Source organism: Tympanuchus pallidicinctus, unplaced genomic scaffold (assembly GCF_026119805.1).
Source record: "Tympanuchus pallidicinctus isolate F22 unplaced genomic scaffold, pur_lepc_1.0 scaffold1, whole genome shotgun sequence".
In the NCBI taxonomy this organism is placed as follows: Eukaryota; Metazoa; Chordata; class Aves; order Galliformes; family Phasianidae; genus Tympanuchus; species Tympanuchus pallidicinctus.
The window spans coordinates 86,730,610-86,746,549 of NW_026294618.1; the positions used below are offsets into that span (position 1 = coordinate 86,730,610).

Genomic DNA, 15,940 nt, shown 5'->3' on the forward strand with positions numbered 1-15,940 from the left:
AAAAAAAATTATGCAAAAACATTTTTCCAGGAAAAAAAAAAAAAAGTAACCCCTCTCATTAGTAAGAGAACTGCTCCAATTCAACACAAACTGTATTTGTGACCCTCCAATACCTCTGTAACTTAATTGCCTGGAAAACACTCCACTTCCCCACAAAATCATTAACATGCTTCACTTTGTATTTCCAGCTATAAGCAAATTTTCTTTCAGGTCCTCACATGCATATAATCAGCTATTTCCTATTTACTGTGTCATTCTTTTCCGACAAGCTACAAGCTACTGGATGACTTAATACAAAACAAAATGATTTGCATGTTGATGTTAAGCACTGCAAGGATGGGAGAGATGGGAGGAATAAATTAGTATCCATCATCTTGCCAGCAAGTAAGAGAAAAGGGCTCAATTTACTGCTCCTTTCTTGGTATTTAAAAAACCCTTTTAAATACTTTTCCAAGAACACTTTTTTTTTAAAAAAAAAGCACTTTTTAAAGCAGTAACAATAGGAGAAGTGAAAAAGAAAAAACCTCCAATGAGATTTCATTACCTATTATCACGCACTCCAGAAGTTGAAGAATCCAGCTCCTCCAAAGTCTGCTGAAAGAGTTCTTTGTTCTCATTAATGAAGTGCCGCTGCATCTCAGACATCTGGGCCATTATCTTCTCTCTGCGCAGCCTCGCAATCTCAGCTTTTCGCTTCCTCTCAGCTTTGTCTTTATCACGTGAACTCTGAAATTGTATCATTCAATTAGTATTAATAATCAGTGAGCCATTTCAAAACAACGGACAACTTGCGTTAGCTGCTGCCATATGTAACTTATATCAACCCCTACGCAGTTGGAGTCCCGTAAAAAGGCAAAATAGTCTATCCAAAAATTCTGAGGGCCTCTTGTCTTTGGCTCATATTCAATGCCAGATGGAGCTGCAGATCCAGAAGAACACTTCTCCCCCACCTCAACCCTTCACCACATTTTGTATTTCTCTTCCCTTTGAGCATCATAAGATAAAAAAGGAAGTGACAGGCATCTCGTGCTGCTCTCCCTCTGTGCTAGCTGTATTCTTAATTGCACTACAGTGCTCTAAGGCCTATGTTTCTGAGACATCATGTCCAGCTAGATTAAACAGCAGAGCTCATCTGGAATGATCTGCATAGTAAAATAAATGATATCTATGTATTTTTAACCATTTTCAATGAAACTGAAATAATGAAGAAGAGTTGGATCCCCTAACTGCTGTGATCAGTGCTATAAGAAGTACTGGTAAACTCGCCTAAGATTTGGAGGCTACAGTATGTATTACAAGGTAAAAATAGACCTGAGACTCTCCTAAAAGGTCTTGCAAACAGACAAGTTTGTTTGACCTACAAGCTGTGAGACAGAACTAAAGTTGAAGAAATCACTGACGTTTGCCATCTTTGATTCAGAACTGTGATCAGAAACAGTCTGATGTTAGTCACAGTGTGGACCTGTTTCAGATCAGCTATCTGCCACAGCTTTGTTTTACCTCCTCCATAACAGTTCCTTCGCTCTCAGCCACAGGACTTGTGGAAGAACTCTCTCTTAGTTTCTTAATGGTATTAAAAGTCTGTACAAAAACAAAAACAAAACAAAATCTCTCAGTTTGTGGCATGAACATGACTGTGCAAACAACAACGCTGACCAGATAATATGCTGTCTAGGATTCCAAGAAAAAGAAAAATAAAAGGTAGACAGAATAAAACATGGAAAATAAGAAAATCATTGCAGTAGAATTAGGGAAGTTTCAACAATCTTCAGAGTTTTCATAAATCATATGAAACAGATGTACCTTCAAAATCCACCTGATCATGTCCTTGTGCACTTCCAGATGAGGTGCATTTTGCAGTGTTTCTAGCATAGCGAGTATACTAGGGGAATTATTGGGTGCCTCTCCTGGTCCTGAGAAAAAACAGAATGACAAACTCAACCCTAGCTACTATCAAAGAAAACAAAAAACCCACACCTGCATATATATTCAACAACTAAAGAATTCCTTCAACTATACATAACTTTCGCTCCCCCAGGCATTTTCCTTAATAATCTCTAAATCCTGGAAGGTTAGAGGAAATTGTCTTACAACTCTCATTCGCTAACTTTATTTACAAGACCAAATGCACCATACAAACATCTTGAATGTTTATTATCCTGGAAGCTGCTATGTCAAACTTGCAGCGCTGTATTTCCCACCTATTTGCAATTCTAGCAGTTTCATGTCTTAATAGAATTACAGGCACTAGTAAGAAGATGCAAAGAAGCATCAAATAAATTCCAATTGATCAAGAACACAGCAACAACTTTTGCAAGTGTCTGATCATGTACAGCAATCTTGGTTAAAAGTGCTACAATGTTATTAAAAATTAGATGTCATGGAAATTATTCTAATTCTGGATTTTTCTGCACAAGGGATTAAATATTGCTGCTATCAAAGGTACTATCATTGCTACATACATTTGAAATACATATAATCTGCTCAACTTTTCCTGCAAAATCTAAGAATTTTTATTTATTTATAATATTGAAAACAATTTTCTACGGATCAACAAAAATATTCTTTTAATAAGTACTGCTAGAGAAGAAGAAAATATGATGGACTGGCATTTTCTACTTAAAATTTGCTCTACTTATGAAGAGAATGGCATACTTGATATTTTCTGAGTGAAGGTAAATGTTACAACATTCTCCTCACTGAGATTCTCCAGATGCTGTTTTTCTTCTTGTAGTGCCATTCCAATCAAATGCAAAACCTAGGTAAAAATTATCAGGTTTAGTTCTTTTTTTTCCCCTCTTAAAGCATGCATAATCTCTTTACATAGTTCAGGTAATTTGTTAAAAGTGAAGGAAGTCAATACAATAAAAAAGAATCATAAATAAGAACATATTTGAAGTGATTTCTGCACAGGCTGCATTGCACCAAAGCTATATTATACAGGATTAACAGTGTGTGTTGACAAATTCCTGAAACTGTGCAGATTTACACACCTTATACCACTGCTGTCTGTATGCTCTCCTTCTAGTCAAGGGGAACACAACACTTTGGAATAAATTTCAGTATCTTCTCATATTTCTTAGCTTTAGCCTTAAAAATTGCATGCTATTATCAGAAGTTCATGCACATTTTTAATCCTTTCTAAACACATACAAAATTTAGCTGTCCAAAAGTTGAAATTTTTAAACCAAATTCCAATGTTCTATATATTGATGGTTGGATGAGAATAACTTAGAGGTCTTTTCCAACCTTAATGGCTTAGTGTTATTTTAAAGTTTTTATCATTAACTTTACTTTCAGGACTCCTTGAAATAAAAAAAAAAAGTTACTGTATTTGGCACAAAAGTAGCCTCAATGGCATTTTAAAGTGAATACACTTAAATCTCAGCGGAGTCAATCCTGAGTCAAACACTTTTTTCATCACTTACAAATTGCCAGAATGCTCTAGTACTCCAGATGTGCCACTAAGCCTTCTAAATCTACAAACAAACCAATTTAAATGGCTAAAATACATACTCATTCTTTACCATCCACACAGTATCAAATAAAGGAGCATACCCTTTGCAGCATGGACTCTGACCAGGCGTAGCCATTGTGTTCTACTGCCCACTGCAGTATCGTTCCCATAATGCACAGCATGACATCAGACTGCAGAATATTAACCAGACTTGCAAAAAGTGGGCAGAAAGGAGGCAACACTGGTGGTGGAAGTGCTGAAAAAGAAATATGAGTTTCACATTTCAGCATATTAAGTTTACAACACCCGTATCAAATATCTGACTTTCAAACAGCTTAACATTCAAACCCTGCACAGCATACAGCTGCTGGATAAAAAGTAACACAGATAGTAGGCTGTAGCATTCCATACTGCTTGCGTGCAAGGAAAGCTGAAAGAATAAACTAGCATAGATTAGAATCCTGACTACAGTCAGAAGGATAGCAGAGAAATTGCTACAACCCCACCAATATCTGGCTAATCCAAGACATGTTATTCAGGGCAATAACAGTTGCACAGGTCTTCTCTTTCCTCCCCTCTTCTCTCTAAGAAAAATACCTGTATCTTCTCTGTTCTGTCTTTTCAGCTTTCTTTGTGCTTCTTCAGCCTGAAATAGAATGACGCCAATATTACTCAAAACGTCCAGAAATATAAAACTTAGAAAAGCACTCCTATTTTCTTTGTTACACTGTTGCTGCTTCTCTCCACCTCAATCCTGCCTTAAATAAAAGGAGGAAGCTTCCAAGTCCTTTTTGTACATATTATATTCTACATGTCAACCTCTTATAAGGCCTCCATTTTTGAAATTAATCTTTCTGCTTGAGCCAACCTGGATTCTTTAGTAGCATAAAAACCATAAAACAAATTATGAAATGGTAATGTCCGTAAAGGTAAGTAAAAATACAGACTGTTAAAGCACTTTCAGTCTAACAAGACATAAGGGAACTCACAGATAAAACTCCTGAAGCCCCACTGATTTCAGCAGCTCTGTATAAGATAAAGCATCTAATGATAAAGAAATCACTGCAAAACCTGAGACAAATTCTGTCAACAGTCTCAAATGATTCAACTTTTTAAAAGTAGCAGTTGACAATATTTCCTCACAGAAGAAACATTTGTGGAAAAAAGGAAAAAAATTAAAAAGGAAACTGAAAAACAGAAGCTTGAAATTAATTACCTTTGATTGCTCTGCCCTTGAGAAGTGATAGAAATACAGATTGAAGTTCTTGGTACATTCTGGTTTTAATTCATACAGTCCTCTGCCAGTTAATCCAGGTTTCCTATCAAGAAATTTGTAAAATTTATGTTTACCAGTTATAACATTTGAGTACAAATGGTCAACTAGAAGAGCTAAAAACATTGCTCAGTGAGCACTCTAAAATGAGCGTTAAAAATGATGCACTTCAGGAAAGCCATTGGGAAAGCCCAAGGTGGAGGACAGGGAAGAGATTCACTTATTACTCATAGTAAATAAAGATTACTACTGATAGTAATCAACCTGTGTTCCTGTGAAAAGAGACAAACAGCAGCTGGGCATCGCGTTTCCATCAACACTCAAGCCTAATTCTCAGCAGTGAACATGGAAATCTCTCATATGACTTCCATGCTAGACTGCTATATTGTCATAGATAAATATTCCTTTTGAGTTAAATTTCACAGGAGAATGTCTTCCTTGCTTTCATTACTCACCAGTACCTGTTTCTTCTGCCCTCTTATTCTCAACAAATTCAATATTAATTTTAAAAGCTACAATATTAGAATAAAGGGAAACGTACTTGAAACAAGCCACTTCTTCAATCACACTTTCCATTCCCGTCTCTCTGTTCTCCTATATTGAGTCAAAATGCAAAACAGCGTGTTACTGCAGATCCTGGATTTAAATACATTCAAATAACACACAGCATTAGATGAATGAGTAAAACAGAGGGAGAATGAAGTCACTTTCATGACACTCCCAAGAATGCTAAAACACAGAATGTGAACACACGGTCAGGAATACCAGGTCTGCAAAAAGCACTTTTAAGAATACTGCATTTGTACTGTTTTTCCCCTGTCAAAATAAACTCAGAACATAACAGAAGAAAACTGAGACAGCTTACTAAGTGTATCTTAATATATAGCCACTATTTCCAGTCTCTAGGTGTTTAAAAATGATAAAGATAGAAGGAAAAGGCACTGAAAAATGATAATCATAAAAGGAGATTAAAAAAAAAAAAATCAGCTCAAATCATCTCTAAGTTCTTTCTAATAGTCCTTTCCCTTTCCCTGTACAGCTGTTAACAGGGAAAATGTATTTAAGACTGAAAATATAATTAACTACTTATTCTAGCTTAGATTAGTAGTACTAATGCAATAAGAGAATAATGTTTTAATGTTGACTTCCCTCTGAAACCACATTTAAAGACTACTCAAAAAAACTTAAAAAAAAAAAAATCATACCTTGCCATCCTTACAAAAGTACTCATACTGGAACTCAAGTAAATGCTTCTATCCATGTAAATGAAGCATTTAGGTTTCACAAGTCATTATACTGTGCCTGGTTTCATATATTTTCAGTTACTGTTAAGCTTTAAAATATGAGTTTATATTTCTGGGTAGCTCCGGCAACCCACCTGCATACATCTATATAGGATTTACAAGCAGACTGCAGAAACTGCTGACCAGATGGCCTGATAACAAAGTGCATTAAAGAGGAGAGCTGAAGAAGCTCTCAGGCTCCTGCCTATTTCACACAGCATTTCTCCTTCTACAGTGTTTTCCTACCTTCTCTATGACAGCTGTTAATCTGTTCTCGTGTTAACTTTACTCTGCAAAATCATGCTGCTTCCATTAAGCAGCATTAACTCAGAAAGTTAATTTTCACCAATTAACCTTATAAATCTGAAGGCTTTGTTTTGTTTTCCAAGTTACTCACATCTTCAGGTAATGCCTTTACTAATTCACTGTGAGCCATTGGCCTGATGCTCAGCTGATGGATGATCTCTCGTTTGATTTCATCTGTTGCATTTACCTGTCCTATCCCAGGACTGAATCTTTCTCCTAGAAAGATAAAAGAATAGTATATTTTTATTTTATTTTAGAGTATTTTCAAACATTATTCGTTCTTCCTTTGTCATTTAAAGGAAAAGACCGAAAAATAAGTTTCTGCTGTGAAATCTTGTGTTGGTCCATTCAAAAATTAATTAAATTAATGAAAAAGTCACAATGCTAAACAAAGCTAGTTTCAAGAACGACAAAGCATTCAAAGTAGAACTGAATTTGATATTCCAGACCATTAAAGAGAATCTTAAAAAATGCATTAAACATATTCTGAGCTTACCAACAATCATTATGATGAGGTACAGCATCTCCTCTATAAGAGTATTGTTTTGTTGAACAACATCCTGAATTAAAGAAAAAGAATTTACGTGTCATTTAAAGGTTAAAAAAAAAAAAAATCATATGCTGAAAATATTTTTCTGTGCTCCAAAACCTTTTTTCATCCTTAGTATTCCCCAATTTAAGTTCTGCTATAATGCAGTCACAACTGCCTTAAACTTCCTAAACAACATGAAAATCATGCAGCAGCTTCTGACACTTATCATTTTGTCATCTATAATGCTAATGCATATTTTAAACTGGCCAAACTAGATCAAAATAATTACTTTATTTTTTAATCAAGAAACTGCACAGACGTCGGGTGACAGCATTGAACATATTCTTGAAAAGAAAATCACAGATTTTCCTATGCAATCCATATATAAGATACCTTGTTAGTGTTTTCTGTGCTAAATCTCTTGCCATAGTCTGGAGTACTAAATATCTGATAAAGTTCAAAGCGGCTCAGCATTATCATCAGGAAGTGATTTGGATCCATCATAGACACACCTGTCTATTAAAGAAGAAAATGATTAGAAACAGATTCAGTGTTACTATCGAATGTTTCTATGTTCATATGCAAAGTTGACAGAATATTATTTATTAAATTCATCTCTCTCTATCCTTGGCACGGAGATTTAATTAGACTTACTCTTTTAGGACTCCAATAGTGCAACAGCACAGGTTTGAGTATGTAGGGTGCTACGACTTATTAATAATTTTTGATAGCATTTAAGTGCAAAATATTCAGGATTATTCCTTCCATCTCTAATCTAAATAAAAAACAGAGAAAGACTTTCATTTGTTTTTGTCTCTACTATTCTATTCCTGTTGATCCAACTTTTAGAAGGCATAATAAGTACCATCTATTATCACTTACTATATAGCACGTTGTTTCATAAATAAAAAGATTTTGAAATCCCGTTCTCAAAACAAGAAATAGAAGACTTTAAAGAGATTATCCAAATCTTCTGTGAAAGAATACAAACGTCTTCATCCAGCTAGACACATACCTACTTCCATTTCCAAATACTACATTCCAAAACATCATCTGTTCATTAAAAACGTATCTAATTTAGCCAATTATTTGTTCTTAGTTTAGTAAAGTTAGTGAGACCTTTTTTTAGACAGAACCGTTTCGATGTAACCACAGGATATCAACCCAAATAAGCAGATGCTGAAGATAATTAAGAATCAGGGGTAGATCAAGCCTTAGGGAAGTATGTGAGAACCCAGAAGTAAATCAGGATACATGCACTATATTGGGTATTGCCACATCTAAGAAAGATTTAAGGGCCTTGTGAAAACATTTTCCTTCTAGGTGAAGGAAGCAAGCAGCAAGTTTTAACTTTCATCCCACTCAGCATAGAAGAAACACAGACATTCCATTGTCAGAGTTAAGCTGACTGCCAGATTTGAACTTCAAGAGATTTTTCAACACAGCAAGTAAGAAGGGAGAAGAGGCAATGTATACATTCATTACATTACTGAAGAGGATTTGAAAAGTTTTTCATAGAGCTACAAACAAATACGCTTGAATCCTGAAAATGCTCCATAAAATGTAAACCAGTACACATGGTTACCTGAAGCATTATTATGTCCTTGTCAAACATCTCTCTCCTGCACTTCACATTATGATAGTAATAAATCTGGAAAAAACACCAGCAAAATAATTAACAAACGTCACATTTCATGTACATTTATTTTTATTCTAGAGAATTACACAGAGCAGTCATAGGCATGCCTTCTTCTATTTTCTCAAACTACTAACCTGCACACAGATGCCCTTTCATATCAGAAAACATCCAAAAGCAGTTGGCCGAATGTGAGCCATGCTCAAAAAAGAAAGGAATTCCAGACTGTGGGAGCCACAGTACCTAAACTAAACTCATCTCACCTCATGATGTTGGCAGCCAGTGCAATTTCACACAGATTCGTTCCTCTACCAAAACTGACATTTCAGATCTGGTAAGTGTCCATAGTAACTTGAGAGATGTTGTAATTGTATGCAACTTGAGTTGCCTTTACTTTAAATAATGACAAAGATGTCACCTTACAAGAATAGGCTTTTTTTTTTTTTTTTTTTTTTAAGACTAAAAGGCAAGCAGCAGCTTAATTCAACCCCCCAGTATGCATACACTGCAATTATCTACTGAAGGTGGGGGCTTATGGGCCAAAAGACACAAGACACACAGAGTTGGTTCTAATGTTTCTACGTGCCCTTAGGATTTCAGTTGCCTTAGAAAGGGTAATAATTTGAATGGGGTATATTTTAATATTCAAGGCACTTTTATGTAAAAGTAATGAATGCATTATCAAAGATCACAGATCTAGTTGTTGCTATCCTTGGGCAGCATACAGGAAAAAGGAACAGGGGCATTAGCTGCATTATACTTCATAGCTTCTTTATGCACAAAGCACAAAGTTCACTGAGCACCATAGCAGACTTAAAACAACAACAACAAAGCAATTTCTGACTAAGATATCAAAGATTGTACTATTTGAAAAATTGTTTTTAAGCCAAGTACTGATTTAAGTGCCTAACTCACACAAACCTTACTGAAGCTAATGCAAGTGAAATTTTAAATGGACACAAATGAGAGATTTGGGGGTCTGAAATCAATCTTGGAAATCAATCTTGGGGGAGTAATCAGAAAAGTGATTACACAGCTGCTATGTACTTACCTGATTAACAAGAGAGAAGCCATTTCTTCTCCACATCCCTGCATGCACTTGAGCACATAGAACTAAGCATCGTAGAGGATGTTCTATTAACATAGGTGGGCTAAGTTCACTCTGAGTTAAAATAAAACACAGTATTTTGATATATTAAGAGAATATAAGAGGAAATGGAACTGAAAGAAGGAAGAACGATATCTGTAATAGTTGTTTGGAGAATACAAAAGAGAAGTAAATTCAAAGTACATATTACAAAGGCTTGATGAGCCTTTTACAATCTATCTCATCAACATTAACCAGCCTCGCACAGACTTTGCCCCACAGAAGTACCCCACAAGGGTTTTTTGTTTATCCTTCAAAACAGTAAGTTTTGTATTTTAACACATCAGCTGGTCAATTCAATAACATTAACTGTATCTTCTGCTTAAAGACAAGAGGCTTCCTTTGCTGGTTACTATTTCTCCTTTTTAAATTTGTTTTGTTCTTTTTAACCTTCCATTTAAAGAAAGAGATCAGTGAGAACATGCAGGAAGGAAAACAACTGAGGAACAAAATTAGAATCCACACCAAGGAGAAGGAAATCAGGTCCTGCCAGTGGTTTCTATAAATAATTTCTACCACAAAAAGAAAGTAATGAATGAAGAACAAAATACAAACTTTCCATCAGGGTCTTGAATTATTTAAGAGAGCAATGCTGATGGCTCATGCTCCAGTTACGATTAGACAAATCGTATCTCTTAAGAGGTAATTTTATCTATCAAGGATAATCTTTGAAAACAGTATGCGTGGCCAAACAGCCCTTTCTTTTATTTAATATCATCCTACACTTATTTAAGCAATTTCATCTTCAGCACTAATTACATTTAATGAGTATGCTATGTTTAATTACATACCAGGGGTAGCAGCTCTGGAAACTTATACGCCACTTCAGTTTTACTCAACAAAACATGCAAGCCTACATGAATAAATAAAACAAATACACACATATCACATACAGCATCTAATACAATTCCAAAGAGCCAAAAAGGATCAGCTAATATACTGTCTGACCATTTTCTGGAAATAATTACAGATCTTTAACATTATTATTCTGGAGCTACACGCCTATTTCCTAAAGAGAAATACTTAGAAAACCCTACACTTTATGGAAAGGTGTATCTGTATAGAACTTGTAAAACAACTGAGTTTTGTCTTTCTTTTGCCCATATCATCTCAGTGACAGCCTGGGTTGATCAGGGCAAGTTACCAGGGACAAATATATCACCCTTGCTGTCTGCCATGAGAGGTTTATAAAATACTTCAGGATCTACAACGAGGCTCCTACAAAACACAAGGATTTTCTGGTATGTTTGCTTTAAAACTACAAGGGAGTTTGCTTACAGATTCAAAAATCAAAAGTTATTAGACTCTGGTCTGCATAATATTTTACTTTAAAAAGTCACTTAAGAAGTGCCTTTTCACTTAATTATCTGTAGATTTATTTTTTTTATCATATGACTGTATGTTCAGATTAAAACGATATTCACCTCAAAACACAACTGTGCAGCAAGTTAGACATAATACAAGTTGAAAAAACACAGTGCTTAATTTTCTGTTGACACATCCCTGATAAATCTGTTGACTAACAGAGTGTTGATTTGTCTATTCAATCTGACAGCTAAACACACTTGATAACAATCAGACAACTGCAGCCCACGTTTTGTAGCTTTTCTTTTGCACCACACAAGCTACAAAAGCAGCTGTAACTTCCTACACCCACCAGTGACAAACACAGAGACAGGAGACAACCTCCTCCAGGTCTGAGACTAACTTCTCAAATGGTTGGGAACATTTTGCCTTTAGGCCATCAAACTGCTAGAAAGTGGCTAAAATACACCCAAACTTAGGCTCTCAACAGCCGTTGTGTGGTTCATTATATCCACACAAAAGCAAATTATATTCACGCAGCATTTTCCATTTCCTGCAATCTTTTCAAGCAAGTTTATACCTGCAAGTAAACGTGAAACTGGGAGGTGAATGCTGACTTTTTCCTGGGAAACACAGTATCTGATGGTCTCCACTGAATGCCCGCACATGCTGAGAACAATAGGCTGCTCTCCATCAGTAAAGCCACTATGACACTGCATCAGCACAGCCAGGCATTTCTTGTAAGCTTCAATTAACACTTTTTCCTAAAAGAAAGAGCACAGTTCACTAAGATTATGAAAAAAGCGGAGCTCTGACAGATAGCACAGTAAACAACAAGACATCTGACAGGTGCAAATAGGCTTTGGGTTTTTATCTGTATTAACAGTTATTAACAGTCCCTACAAAACTAAGATAAGGAACTCAATACTGATCTGAGTTACTGAGGCAGACATAGACCACAAAACACATTGAGATGGCTGACCAGAAAAAAAAAGAAAACAAGCAAGCAAAAAGTTGCAAGGCTTTTGTTTTTGTAATTATGGGAACTTCCTGAAGGTTTTCATGATCATGCTAGTTTAGTCAACTTGTACATTAACTGATAGTGACAGATTAAGGCCAGATTGAATATTTAGATATTCTAGGATCACTTGTTCCACAATATATCACCATACTGAAGTTCTGAAATGCGAGAACTTGAAACATACATGCAGTAGAAATCTGACTTACAATCCTGCAGCATTACATACATCCATGGCATGTTTCTCTACACCCTGTTCTTCAATAATTATTAGTTATAACCTAACAGTGTTGTGATGATCACAATTTTTTGATGTAGAGAAAGCATACTTGCACACAGAAGATTCTGACTTATGGTGCATTACGTGTTTTGTTCACCTTGTTACGCACACTGATGTTTCTTTTACCTTCTCATGACCACCACCTCCATTACCAAATATTCACACAGAGAAAACACTTCAGAAGGAACTCACATCTAAAGCACACCAGTCCTGCATCATTGAAATAACAAGTGTTAATTTCATTTGCAATGTAAATGCTGCTTCCCATTCTGGTTCCATTTCGATGTGTTGTCCTACTTGACGGGTTATTGGATCCATACCCTTAAAGAAAAGCATTGCACATTTCAACAACATTATCACTTAAATAGCTTCACGTTTGCCTAATTGTGGTACAGCGGTTACCTATTCTTACCAACATATTGCTGCTATAACAAGAAATGAATTATATATATCAAAACAACAAGAAAAAGAAACAGGAAGCATGGGAAATAAGAATATGGATCAGGGCATTTTTCAGGTATTAGCTCTGTTAATAACACCTTCAAGTTTCTTTTCATGTTTACATACATACATTAATCATCTTAAACACTTATTTTGCTTTTTAAATGCATTTCCTAAGGACATATTAACAAATGCAGGTAAATGCTAAGCAAAGACTGAGTACCCACGCCTAATCAGATCTTGGTGTAAGAAACAAGAAAATCAACATTATGATATAGGAAAAAGTATATTCAAGAGACTGCTGTCAACAGGCTAACAAAGCTAAAACACTGAGATGGGTGTGAAGTGGCTAATGAAGTACTGAAAAAAATGTAGTTCTGATTCACGTGTTACTGATCAAACTGTAAATCTGCTTTTGTAAAAGCTGTGCTGCTTTTAAAATACTCCTCTTCAGACAAAACAGTATGTGAAAAGACTAAAAAAACCTCAGCAAAAGACACCTACTGCTATGGTACAGAAAATATATGCTTTAACACAAGGATCAATTCTGCTAACACGGAAGTAGTATCTGCATCTTTCAAAAAGATGGAAAATTAGTTAAAATGGGGCAGATTTTACTCATACAATTGAACATGTCTTGTTTGCCCATACAGCTCCTTTTGAATCACTCGTCTTTTTTTACTGCCTCTTACACAACAATAAAAAAAAAAGTTGGGTGAGACATGTTTCAGGAAAAAAACTATTCCAGAAGCTATATTGCTCTAAAATTATAAAACAGAGGGTACAATGAATCCCCTCTGTTTCTATATTATGATAGCTAACTTCTTGCTATAATCTTAACACAGTGCAAATTTTGTAACTTACAGATTTACATACCTGCATACATTTGAGTAACTCTAAGAAGGCATCAAAACCCTCTAGAAACTTGTGTCTCAAGTCTTCTGACCACTCAGTTGGCTTACTTATCAACACATACCTGAGTACATTAAAAACAGATACAAGTGTTAATTTTAATCCTGTTTTCTCTTTCCACTGATCAAATCAGCACATAGCTAATGCACTTACTTGAGATCCAGAATAAGACTTTGAACACGCCTGAATTTGAAAGCCTGCAGAGCAGTGTAACGTTCAAACTGAAACCTGCCTTGGATGTCACGGTGTCTTAAATGGTCCATAAAAGTTTTGATGATAGTGGTCATGAGATTTTCCTCTGTTATTAGCATTCGAGCCTATACCAAAAGTATACAGAAATTTGCTGTGACTAACAGGCAACTAAACAAGAATTTCACATCGCACCATCAAGTTTAAAAAAAAAAACAAACAAACACATAACATTTTATTCAAAATAGTTAAATTGATAATTAAAACAGGGGAATATACTGAAAGTCAGTCTTCCAAATATTCACAAAAGAAAAATGTATCCTGATCAGAAATTGTCATAACTCAGATCTCTCTTCAGTCCCCTTCTGTACAGAAATTTGACTATGATTAGGCTCCTGCTAACTTACGCATGTAATTATGAAAAAACATATTATTATCTTTCTTATAATTAACTTAATTAACTTGTGCCTCCCTTTAAGTATCTGTTGTCTCTTATGTAATTTAAGTATGAGCCCTTTGGGTTAGCGACAGTTGTTTTGTTTTTCTGTTTACAAAAGGCCAAGCACTATGGCAAATGGTGAGCTTTCTGAACTTCTAGGGAGCTATAAAGAGCAATTTCCACATAGAAATTACGTGAGATGACCTTCAATTCCCATTGATGGCCTCTGTGTATTTCCACACATTGCAGGAAACAAATCAAAACCCATTACAAAGTCCAGCATTGCCAGATGACAATCTGCCACACCCAGCCTAACTTAAGCCAACCCCATAACAGCGTAGGGGGTGCTAAGAAGTGACTGCCATCTCCTACTTGCAAACTCCTACAGAACTCCCTATCCTGCTGGCTCTCCAAGAAAAACTGTACCAGCCCTGCAGTTTTCAGGACCCATGATGATGTTATCTGAGTGGCTAGTATATTCAAGAAGATTGGCTCCTCTGATCTACCACAATGACACTGCAGTTGTTGACTAGAGCTTCCATGTTCTGTGGTTGCTAATGATACTCCAAATACAGACTTAAAAATGCTATCGTGAGGGAAAAATCTAGTGGTTAACGTTAAGAGTAAATTACTGTCAACACAACTAATTGTCCTTCAAACCCAGCAACCTCAGTTACTCGAGAGCTCAAAATCCAATTCTTAACATAAGTTTAAAAATATTACTGGAGGTGGTTTTAACATTCCTCAATTTATTTATTCAACTAAGAATGAATGCAAAATGGGTCAAAACCTAGAAAAAAAGAATTCTTCCCTCCTATTTTATTTTCAGGCCATCACTCTACTCTATTTTCTATAAAATTAGCCAACAATTTGCTCTACCCTTGTTTTGCATGCTTTAGAAATATTAAAAAAAAAAAAAACATGTAGAAGTAAAACAGTAATTCTCCTCCTCTAAGGAAGCATTTGAAATTCCTATGAAATATTTATACAAACATATTCTGTCACCTTATCTGTCAAATGAAAAAAAAAATTTGAATAAAACTAGTTGGATAAATGTAAGACTGAATAATGGCAATATTCTTACAGCCAGCATCAAAATTAAAAGAGTTACACAATACTGCCCTGACCCATGGAAACAAAATCCTGAGGTTTCAGATTCCCATTAATAACATCCATCTCTATGAAATTGAAAACCAACTTTGCTCAATATCATAAAATGCTATTGTAATATTGAATTTTAGAGCTCAATAAAATTTGGGAGGATTGAGAAGCATTCACTTTTGAAACATATTTAAAAAAGCGGCTATGAAAATCCAACTTTTATTTTCAGTACAGCTCCAAACATTAGTTTGTACTGCAAGCAAATAGAGACTTCTTTGGTGACTGGAGCAAAGGAGCAAAAAAAGAAGAATAAGCTCAAGAATGATGGGCGGTATTAGTGAACAGTGAAACATAACTTGAAGTGTTGTAATAAAAATTAACTGGAAACCTGAAAGAAGACACAGACCGAGACAAAAAGCATCAAAGAAGTGCAGAATATCATGAGATAATTATTGCCTGCACTTAGATTGACTAGAAAATTAAGATAAACAAAGTGGATCATTGATAAAACTGTCCCCAAAAGGTACGCTCTGAAACTGTGATAAGCAAATCACAATGTAGATTTTTACAAACAGAAGCCACTAATTGTTATGAAGAGAAATGTAAATGTTGTGTGTCTCT

The 15,940-nt window shown here is 35.4% G+C and overlaps 1 protein-coding gene across 2 annotated transcripts in view; it reads right to left on the reverse strand.

Annotated features, from left to right (window-relative positions):
• The window catches only part of UBR2 (ubiquitin protein ligase E3 component n-recognin 2), a 50,153-nt gene that overhangs the window by 16,351 nt on the left and 17,862 nt on the right, over positions 1-15,940 (reverse strand). For both annotated transcript variants that reach the window (XM_052674226.1, XM_052674235.1), the window contains exons 12-29: positions 13,744-13,907; positions 13,555-13,654; positions 12,430-12,558; positions 11,520-11,703; positions 10,426-10,487; positions 9,539-9,649; positions 8,437-8,502; positions 7,245-7,367; positions 6,816-6,879; positions 6,411-6,535; positions 5,272-5,324; positions 4,674-4,776; positions 4,055-4,103; positions 3,559-3,713; positions 2,656-2,758; positions 1,804-1,913; positions 1,501-1,581; positions 545-726 (exon numbers count right to left, since the gene is read on the reverse strand). In XM_052674226.1, coding sequence (XP_052530186.1) covers positions 545-726; positions 1,501-1,581; positions 1,804-1,913; positions 2,656-2,758; positions 3,559-3,713; positions 4,055-4,103; positions 4,674-4,776; positions 5,272-5,324; positions 6,411-6,535; positions 6,816-6,879; positions 7,245-7,367; positions 8,437-8,502; positions 9,539-9,649; positions 10,426-10,487; positions 11,520-11,703; positions 12,430-12,558; positions 13,555-13,654; positions 13,744-13,907 — 1,964 coding nt within the window. The remainder of the gene's footprint in view (positions 1-544; positions 727-1,500; positions 1,582-1,803; positions 1,914-2,655; positions 2,759-3,558; positions 3,714-4,054; positions 4,104-4,673; positions 4,777-5,271; positions 5,325-6,410; positions 6,536-6,815; positions 6,880-7,244; positions 7,368-8,436; positions 8,503-9,538; positions 9,650-10,425; positions 10,488-11,519; positions 11,704-12,429; positions 12,559-13,554; positions 13,655-13,743; positions 13,908-15,940) is intronic.